This window comes from Culex pipiens, chromosome 1 (genome assembly GCF_016801865.2).
Source record: "Culex pipiens pallens isolate TS chromosome 1, TS_CPP_V2, whole genome shotgun sequence".
NCBI classification, from domain to species: Eukaryota; Metazoa; Arthropoda; class Insecta; order Diptera; family Culicidae; genus Culex; species Culex pipiens.
In genome coordinates this window covers 71,936,861-71,947,766 of record NC_068937.1, presented here as the reverse complement: position 1 = coordinate 71,947,766, position 10,906 = coordinate 71,936,861, and the positions used below count along the sequence as shown (strand labels likewise).

At 39.0% G+C, this 10,906-nt stretch overlaps 1 protein-coding gene across 1 annotated transcript in view; it reads left to right on the top strand.

Annotated features, from left to right (window-relative positions):
* The window catches only part of LOC120429182 (nucleolar complex protein 3 homolog), a 28,284-nt gene that overhangs the window by 449 nt on the left and 16,929 nt on the right, over positions 1–10,906 (top strand). The window contains exons 2-3 of the mRNA XM_052705951.1: positions 9,533–9,903; positions 9,959–10,167. Of these exons, the coding sequence (XP_052561911.1) occupies positions 9,533–9,903; positions 9,959–10,167 (580 nt within the window). The remainder of the gene's footprint in view (positions 1–9,532; positions 9,904–9,958; positions 10,168–10,906) is intronic.

Genomic DNA, 10,906 nt, shown 5'->3' with positions numbered 1-10,906 from the left:
TTTTCATACGATTTTTCGAGTTCAGGTACTACAACCATAAAAATGGTTATATGGGTTGAACTGAAAAATTCGTATGAAAAGTGGGATTTGGAACTCAAAAAATCATGATTTTTGGTAAGGGTGTATAGTTAATTGTAGTTTACTGAAGCATCATAATTGCAGTTTTAAATGATACTTTATAATGATAAATCAATAACAAAACTATTTTTTTAAATAAACATGCGTGGTTTTATCAGCAACTGTTAACAAATCTATTGTTTAGTTTCGGTCAACCATTTATGTAAATAATATCGAAAAAATTGCATCAAAATTACTTTTTTTAAATTATTTTTATGTTTACAGTGATTTTCTCTGATCTTTTTCGGAAATAAATGTGTTTAAATGTCTGTTAGATTTTGTTGTTGTTTGAAGCCAAATTTGTTAACAAAACATATTTGTTTATGATGAAAAGTGAGAAAAATCCATCTTTTATTCATTATATCTATCATAAGACCTACACCATGCATCAAAACATCAAAATTCGGTTAAATTAGGTATAAAAATAACAGTTTGCCTATAGTGGACCCGGGTCCACTATAGGAAAAGGGGGTCCATAACAGGCAAAAAAACTTTTTTTTTTAAATGGCTCTTCTTCTGCTCAAAAACAAATAACTGATGAAACAAATACACTGAAAATACGCCACACGTTTTATTCAAGTGCCCAAACACTTGAATGATTGAATAAAGACACATCATAGATTTAATTGGTTTGTGTTTCAACATCATTCCAAACCATTATCAAATGCAAGTGTTTGGGCGATTGAATTTTTGGTATTTTTTGACATGTTATTGTCATTCGGGTGGCTCAAGCTTTTCAAGTGTTTTGCTCATGAATTTGTCCCACTACCTTTAACTATTCAAAGTGAAGAGCAAAACACTTGAAATTGATCTTAAGATCTACCCAAAACAGGCACTATTCAAAGTCAACGTGAAGTCCACATGAATTTAATGTGTTTCACTGATTGATTTTAGAGCAACTTTCATCGAAGGCTAGAAGCTAGGCTAGGACGAATAGCGCAAAAAACTCACCCGTCTTCAACTGGCCAGCCGGCGCAGTGGTAGCGTGCACGACTAGCAAGCGAGAACCTGTATATCGCTTGTACGTACTTTTATTTTTCAACCCCATTTAAAATTCAAGTGTTTGGCTATTGACATTATTTCATGGCCAATCACCGAAATTTCAAGTGTTTTGCGATTGATATTTGAGTGCTCTGTACAGCAGGGCCAGATCATGTGTAGAACACTTCGTTGAGCTGTGTAAGTTTTGCTCAGTGTAGTTAAAATTGTTCAAAAGACTTCAGATTTCATTGTTTTGTACAAATGGTTATGAAAAAGTGCTTAAAATATTGAAAATTTGTGAAAAATGTGCTTCGGCTCTACTAGGGGGTCCACTAATGGTTAAAATACCCTAGCACTGTCCGGAGAACGAAGAAAGTGATCCGGAACGTGTGATCGCGACGGAATTAGCCCGAAGGCGTTTCGTTTTGAAGAAGAACGCTCCCCATCGTCGTCGCCACCCCCCAGTTAACTCAATCGGAATTCTGAAACGGAATTCAATTCGAATCGTTTACATATTCCGTTTCAAACGCAACAACCGATACGTACACGGTACGTAAACGATTCGAATTTAATTCCGTTTCAGAATTCCGATTGAGTTGACTGGGCCTCACCGGCGCCGCCCGGAGTGAAGGCAGGTGCCGAGCAGAGTGCTGACAGGAAGATGCAAAGAAAGGCAGCACAAGAGATGCCAGCGCACAGACGGATGATTGGTGTGAGTGAGGTCTGGAGAGTGCATCAGCGGAAAGTACACAGGCAGAAGAACGACAAGTGGATCATGGTACGTCGACTCCGACGTCGCGCCGATTATACTGAGATCACTGATTGATGTCTGGCCGAGGGTGAAACCGGCTATCTCGGTGTTGGAGCGCAACCCCGGAGAGAACGAGCTGTGGAGCGAGGCGTTGGACGAGTACGAAGAGAATTATTGAAATCGCATTTTTTGCTCCTATCCGAAACGTCCGGTTGCCGCGAAAGAACTACAATCTACTCCTTGAAGGCCAACACAACCAATATATAAAAAAACAAGCTAATCCCGACAAACTTCGTCTTGTCATTTTTTCACTTCTTGACGTTTTTAGCCTCCTGTGATCAAAATTTGATTTTACGCAACTTTTCCCATACAATATGCAGATCTTCCGGAATCGGTTCCGGAGTGGCCAAAGTTGTTACTCTTTAGCGTAAGAACCTTCCTTGGGCTTATACGAACCCAACGCAGCAAAGAGCCCTCCAATCCGACTTTCCGTTATCAACTGATGCGCGTTCGAACAAAACCGTCGAAATTTTTTATATATATAGATGTTCCTAAGTAGTGTTTCCATGACATGCAGCGCCTTAAGCAAAAAATCTAACTAGGATTGAAAAACATAAACTTTCTCAAAAACGGAAAAAGATTCGTTTTGCGATACTTCCAAAGTGAGTGCTCCGTGAGTGAAAATTGGGCGCGAGCGTGGGGCAAACGCGAGCTGAAAAATCGGAACAAACGTGAGCGCGGGCAAACGTGAGCTAGCTCGCGCAGCGCTCCTCCTCACGAATGAGCAAAAAATAAGGTGGCGTTTTTTTTAAATTATATTTTTTTTACTTTTTTAATTTTTTTAATTCTTTAATTTTTTTTTATTTTTTATTTTTTTTTACTATAATACAAAGTTGAAAAATACTCCAAAACATTATTAGGTTATAAGAATTACGAAATTGTGAATTGATTATTTACTTATAAAAACTAATTGAATTGAAATTGAATTGAAATTTTTCTAAATTAAAAAAAAATAATGAACTTATTAATTTTTTTTTTTTTTTTTATTTTCCGTACTTAATTCGATTTGATTTTCCGTACATAATTCCATTTGATGCGGTAGCAAACAGGCTGAAAACCGGGTAGGAAAGTGAAATCCCGAAGAACTGAGAGCAAATTTCCTACCGCGACAGGTGGGGTATCCTACCGCGACAGGTGGATTAGACGTCGGGTGCAAATTTGATGCGATTTTTGCTACCAGCGCTGAAGATGCACACGTCACTAGAAAAACAATTTGTTGCTTTGGCACCAAATCCGTGTTGCCGTCGGAGGTTTGGATGGTGATGTTGGCCATTTCGCCAAGTAATATTTTTACATACTTTATATTGTTCTTTATTAAATAAACAAAAAAAATGTGTTCACCCACCGACATCAATTTTCGTCAATCAAAACAAGATGGAGGAATTACAACAACCCAGTCAACTCAGTCGGAATTCTGAAATGGAATTCAATTCGAATCGTTTACGTATTCCGTTTCAAACGCAACAACCGGTACGTACACGGAATCGGTTGAAAACGGAACGAATTGCATTCCGTTTCAGAATTCCGATTGAGTAAACTGGGAAACTTGGCTTACACACTGATCGAGTCATACCGAAATAGGCTCGACAGAAAAAGGCGGAGAGAAAAAGCGCGGCGAGAGTGGAAATCGCTCGGTTCGATTTATTGTGAAGGCAGACAAAAATCAAAATACGAGCGTAACCTACACTGAAAATACGCCACACGTTTTATTCAAGTGCCCAAACACTTGAATGATTGAATAAAGACACATCATAGATTTAATTGGTTTGTGTTTCAACATCATTCCAAACCATTATCAAATGCAAGTGTTTGGGCGATTGAATTTTTGGTATTTTTTGACATGTTATTGTCATTCGGGTGGCTCAAGCTTTTCAAGTGTTTTTGCTCATGAATTTGTCCACTACTTTTACTATTCAAAGTGAAGAGCAAATACACTTGAAATTGATCTTAGATCTACCCCAAAAACAGGCACTATTCTAGTCAACGTGAAGTCATCATGAATTTAATGTGTTTAACTGATTGATTTTAGAGCAATTTAATCGAAGGCTGAGCTAGGCTAGGGACGAATAGCGCAAAACACTCACCCGTCTTCAACTGGCCAGCCGGCGCAGTGGTAGCGTGCACGACTAGCAAGCGAGAACCTGTATATCGCTTGTACGTACTTTTATTTTTCAACCCCATTTAAAATTCAAGTGTTTGGCTATTGACATTATTTCATGGCCAATCACCGAAATTTCAAGTGTTTTGCGATTGATATTTGAGTGCTCTGTACAGCAGGGCCAGATCATGTGTAGAACACTTCGTTGAGCTGTGTAAGTTTTGCTCAGTGTATCAAAGCAAGGCTGTATACACTGAGCAAAAATCCCACGGTTTATCGAAGTGTTCTACACATGATCTGACCCTGCTGTACAGAGCACTCAAATATCAATCGCAAAACACTTGAATTTTGGGCACCAAAATATACTGTCAATTCAATAGCAAAACACTTGGATTTGACGTGTTGCGTCACATGAAATACAATATTATATTTATTGGTTTTAAATAGCTTTTCTTTCTATAATCAATGCATGTTTGCATGTAAAAGAAATGGATTTCGATTTTTTTAAATAAAGAAGATGTTGCGCAATTAAATTTTTTGGCTGCTTTTATTTTCTAACTTCAAGAACAACTTGGTGTGTAAAAATTTTGTAATTTTTTTCATCCGGTTGTCCCGACACCACCACTGCTTCCTGGGAGGTTCCTCAGCGTCGGCGAGTGAAGCACCGGTGCCGGCGGAGATGGAGGCCACTGCAGAATCTTCTTGTTGATGCGGAATTCTCTTTGGTAGAACCGCGGTGGTTCCATCGACTCAAACTGTGCCTTGACCATCCGAATGACGCATAGCTTGGCCCCTGCATCCGAATCTTGCTTCTCACTGGCACCGCTTCCTGGTACGGCATCTGCAGCTCTTTCGCATCCTTCCTGTGAATCATACAAAATAAATCCAAAAATCAAAACAAAACCCCACAACAAAAATTCTCTCTCCACTCACCAAATAGTCCGGAAAGGAACTTTATCACAAAAGTTGGCTTCTATCCGGGAATCCGGGAGACCAAGCCCTTCCGCTGGCCATACGGAGCCCGAGCCCGAGGACGCAGTCTTGTGGCGATGCTCATCTTCACGGTCACAATCCGGGCAGGCAATTTACTGGACTGGAACATGGCGGCAGCGAACTCACGCGGTCTGCGAAAAACGAACACACCGGACGGCCAAAACTTTCAAATGAGGAAACAAAGCAAAGCCTCATGAAGCTGTCGCGAACCTGCATTTCAAATCAAAACAAGATCAATTTCAAGTGTTTTCCTCATCACTTTGAATAGTTCAACACAGTGGGGCAAATTCATGAGCAAAACACTTGTAATTTTTGAGCCACCCGAATGAAAATAAGGTGTCAAAAAATACCAAAAAGTCAATCGCCAAAACACTTGAATTTAATAATGGATTGGATTGAAATTGAAACACAAACAAATTAGATCTAAGATGCGGCTTAATTGAATCATTCAAGTGTTTGGGCACTTGGAAAAAAAGGGTGGCGTATTTTCAGTGTATCATAGGTACTCGCGATCTTGATTTACATAAGTGTGAGTGCATCACTCCGTGCCACGAAAACAAAAACGAACGAACAATGGACTGTGCCAGGAAAACCAAAACATAAACAAAGTCAGCTTCCATCGGAGTGAGAGAGTCGGTGATAGCGATTTTGACAACCGCACTACTACACACTCAATCGCGAGTACCTTACACTGAAAATACGCCACCTTTTTTATTCAAGTGCCCAAACACATGAATTATTGAATAAAGCCACATCATAGATCTTATTGGTTTGTGTTTCAACATCAATCCAAATCACTATCACCCTGGGCATGAGTAGAGATCTCAACGCCGTTAGCAATGTTGGCTTAAAAATAAAATTCATTGGATAATATCACCCTCCCCCCAGCCAACATTTTTGCCATGCGAAGCGGGCCTCTAACACTGTGTCTAGGTAACACCTAGCTAGGAGCGATCAGTGGACAAACACAAGAGGTGATCCCAGGGTCGATTAGGAGTTCATGAAGCAAATTAGTCGTCTCCCACCCCTTTTCAATTGAAAAATGAACTCTGAAACCAGCGTCTACTCACAACAACAGAAACCGAGGCCTCTTCTAGGCATTGTAGGGTCTAAATTACTGTTTGCCATACAATTTTGAAATCAATGTTTAGAGTATTTAGGATAATTATTTTCAACATTACAATATTTATCTGTTTGTTATCTCCACATAACTTTCTATAACAGGTTTAAAAAAAAATACTTTCTGTTGTTACCTAAGCCTTTTGCTTGTTCAACAGACAATTTAGAAATGATAGGTGTTAAGCGGAATTAAGCTAGACCATTTAGAAATTTAAAAGTGCATTTAGGTTTAGGCACACTTATTTTGCCCATTAGCTTCAGTTTTGTTTTTATTATTATTTAGAGAAGATTTGTAGGGTTTATTTCTTCCTAATGAGTTCTTCGTTCCTTAGAAATTAGGAGAAAAAAGATACTGCCGCCACCTTTGCTTAATATTTGCCCAGCCTCATCAGCGGAGCTGGTCAAAGGATGACCAAGTCAAACTCGTTACTGACCAATTCCGACATCTACTGGGGGGTCGTCCTCTTAAAAGCTAAGTAACAAATCAGTAAGGTAATCGTATTACAGGCCTGCCTATTATGGTCATGTTGAATACGATTAACTACAACACTAACCATTTAAACTTTCAGCAAACAAGACTTATGACGGACGTGACAAGACTAGGGCCTGTTAAGCTGTTAAACATTGTTTTCTGTTGTTTTCTTTGCTTCTGGCAATTAATTTCATAAAAACCATTCTGATTTGTCAAAATTTCCATAGAGTCTCGATCAATCAATAGTGAAATGATATCGGACTAAATTCGTTGATCTGTTGAACTAACGGTTGTCGGATTATGATTGTATCGACCATTGTTGCAAATCGAGGATCTACTGGAATTCTGACATCAAATGGTCGTCTCTTTTTCAATTCATGAACTGTTAATCTATTTTTTTGTTTTTGTTTTTTTAAAGAAGCCAGACAGGTTTTTAAAGAAACGTTCTAGATTTTTTGGCTATTAATTAAAATGTCGGGGATTTGAGATAAGAGTAGCTTTCGGATAGGTTACTTTAAATCGTGTATTCAATTCAAGTTAGGTAGTTATCCGCAAATGAATATTTGGACTTATATGAATAATTGAACATTTTGGACTTATGAATAACACACAACTGTGCATTTATTCTAGAGTCAGATCCATACAGCGTCAGTGTTTATTTGGTCGAAGTGTACTAATTCATTGGCAGATCTGGTTCTAGTTGTAATGTACGACAAGACTACTGACGGACGTGACAGGACGAGGGCCCAGTTTAGAGGTTTCGACATCAACGATGTGCGGCTAGATCACCCCCCCCCCAAAAAAAAGAAACAAAAAAAAAAAAAAAAAAAAAAAAAAAAAAATAAAAAAAATAAAAAAAAAAAAAAAAAAAAAAAACATTTATCCAAATCACTATCAAATGCAAGTGTTTGGGCGATTAACTTTTTGTTATTTTTGACACGTTATTGTCATTCGGGTGGCTCAAGATTTTCAAGTGTTTTGCTCATGAATTTGTCTTGAACTATTCAAAGTCAACGTGATTTTCCACTTGAATTTAATATGTTTCACTGATTGATTTTACACTGAAAATACGCCACACGTTTTATTCAAGTGCCCAAACACTTGAATGATTGAATAAAGACACATCATAGATTTAATTGGTTTGTGTTTCAACATCATTCCAAACCATTATCAAATGCAAGTGTTTGGGCGATTGAATTTTTGGTATTTTTTGACATGTTATTGTCATTCGGGTGGCTCAAGCTTTTCAAGTGTTTTGCTCATGAATTTGTCCCACTACCTTTAACTATTCAAAGTGAAGAGCAAAACACTTGAAATTGATCTTAAGATCTACCCAAAACAGGCACTATTCAAAGTCAACGTGAAGTCCACATGAATTTAATGTGTTTCACTGATTGATTTTAGAGCAACTTTCATCGAAGGCTAGAAGCTAGGCTAGGACGAATAGCGCAAAAAACTCACCCGTCTTCAACTGGCCAGCCGGCGCAGTGGTAGCGTGCACGACTAGCAAGCGAGAACCTGTATATCGCTTGTACGTACTTTTATTTTTCAACCCCATTTAAAATTCAAGTGTTTGGCTATTGACATTATTTCATGGCCAATCACCGAAATTTCAAGTGTTTTGCGATTGATATTTGAGTGCTCTGTACAGCAGGGCCAGATCATGTGTAGAACACTTCGTTGAGCTGTGTAAGTTTTGCTCAGTGTAGCGCGACTTTTATCGATGGGTTGAAGCGAGGCTACGAGTAGCACAAAAAAACTCCCGTTTTCAACTGGCCAGTAGGCGCAGTGGTAGCGTGCACGACTAGCAAGCGAGAACCTGTATATCGCTTGTACGTACTATTATTTTTCAACACCATTTAAAATTCAAGTGTTTGGCTATTGGAATTATTTCATTGCCAATCACCGCAATTTCAAGTGTTTTGCGATTGATATTTGAGCAAAGAGAACAGATGTATGTCATTGAACAAACAGCATTGAAAAACGTGTGTTAAAATTTAAATCAAAATCAGCCCTCTGTCACTGCCGCCATGTTTATGAAACCAAAACATTCGATAACGAACATCAAGAAAACAAAGAAGAAAACCACGGTGTCTACTGTCAGATTTTGAAAAATAAACAAAGTGCAGAGACGTTTTTTAAATTATATTCTTTTTCACACGTTACACTTGCTGCATGTCCAGGACTCTTTAAAGAGTGTTACTTCCGAGTGGAAATTTTCGATCCCCGGTCCCAGATTTTTCCGGTCGAATCGGATTTTTGCTTTAAATTGGTTAAAACTACTCCTGCTTCTTTGGCTGCTCATCCTGCCATCCGATTCAAGAGCTCCTTCGATTCCGGCCTCATACACACACATAATATGTCCGGAAATCTGCCCTAGATAAACAGGACCACTCGCGTGACCACTTCAACCGAATTTTGTAAAAAAATGACACCAAAATATTATTTTTGGTTAACCTCTTTCGCGTTCGCCATTTCCCTATTTTGATGTAAACAATCAGAATACACCAATACTACTTCATCCAAAGCTTTGTTGATGGTGGGCTCTTCACACATACTTATGCACATTCTCTATCTAATGCATTGTTTATGGTGGGCTCTTCACACATACTAATGCGTGGGCTCTTCGAGGTTTTGGTGACTGTCAAACGTTCCAGACGTTTACAGTGGTGCCAGAGGGCTGATCAAAATACGTTGAAAAGAGCTCCTTCCGAAGTGCGTATACCGCTTAACTCAATCGGAATTGTGAAACGGAATTCAATTAGAATCGTTCGTGTTTGCGTACTTATTACTTTTTCTACCTTACTAACTTTAGCCTATATTCTAATTTCTGTTCGTACGCAATACAATTCTTAAATGACTTCTTATGATACCAAATCAATAATATCAAGAAATATCTGACTGATTTTTTGCGTGTTTTGTGTTTTATTTTTAAAATTAGATTGTACGCAGTATCAATCGAATAGTGAAAAGAAATGGTTTGAATGTTCATCCGGAAACAATATCCTGTCTTAAATGTTTACCGATAATTGGAACCGACATAGATTCGGAAGCTGCCAGAGAGAAAAAACTTAAAACGTTAGAAACCCACAAATCTCGCATTATTAATCTGTCCAAAAAGGAACGCAAACGGAAGAAAAAATTAATGCAATTGGAAAATGAACTATTCGAAACAAGGGCGGATGAGAACAACATGCTTCTAACAAAGAAAAAATCCGATCTCGTCAAGTTGGTGTTTACCATACTGTTTCGAGTTCTTAAAGTTACGCCGGTTTCAAAACTATTAAGCGCTGCTTTAGAAACCCTTTCAAGGTATGTAAATGAAATTAATTTTCGATCATATAAAATTCATGGAGATTTTTTTTAGGTTTGCTCACGCCATCAACATCGATTTTTTTTCTGATTTGGTTGAAATTTTGAACAGTCTATTGAATAGCAAAAAACTAGGGTATAGAGAGGAACTGCATTGTATTCAGGCAGTTTTTGCAATTTTAAAAGGACAAGGCGAAATTATGAACATCGATCCGGTTCGGTTCTATTCACATCTCTACAAAAATCTGCTGACAATACATGCTGGTAAGTGGTTTTTCTTCTATAAGCACCTTTCGTCCCGTGTTTTGGGATACTAGTCGCTTACGTCATGCAGGTGGCGGCTTCCGTCAGTATCCAAGTTCGGAGTCGTCAAATTGTTGCCATGCGCGATCCGATTGGCAACCTTCAAAATTCAACGGCGCTAAGTATTGCAGTTCCTGCAGCCAATCTTGCAAAGCCGACATCAGGTGCCGTCTCCAATTGCTCCAACAAGCTGGTGTCATCCTACTGTGGAACCGCACTATCTACAATTAATAAACTTGATTAAAAACCTTCAAGCACCGGATTCAACATGTCTGCCCACCTGACTGCCGGTGTCGGAACAAGGAAAAGTTGCAGGCGGCTTTTTCAGTTCACTTGGCCGGACTGGGTTTCATTCCACCGGTGTCGTGACAACCGGTCAGCAGTAGGGTGCCAACCGTATTGCCCACAGGATGGAAAAAGACTGGAAGATGCAAGAAAACCGGTACTGAGTGGAGTTAAAACTTCCGGAACGCTGTGAAGAGGCTTGCCACCTACGGGCGGTTCAACATTCCAGGCTTTGGCCATGTTCTCGTTCACATCCTTCACCGTGATGTTGGCCAGCCTGGTTCAAGGGATTGGACTTGACGCGTGGATTCATCAGAACGATGTCCCGCTTAATGTCGAACCATTACTCGTCCAAGGCTCATCTTTACCGTATCAACATGAGTGATACGAACATATGCGACTGTGGGCAGGGTTA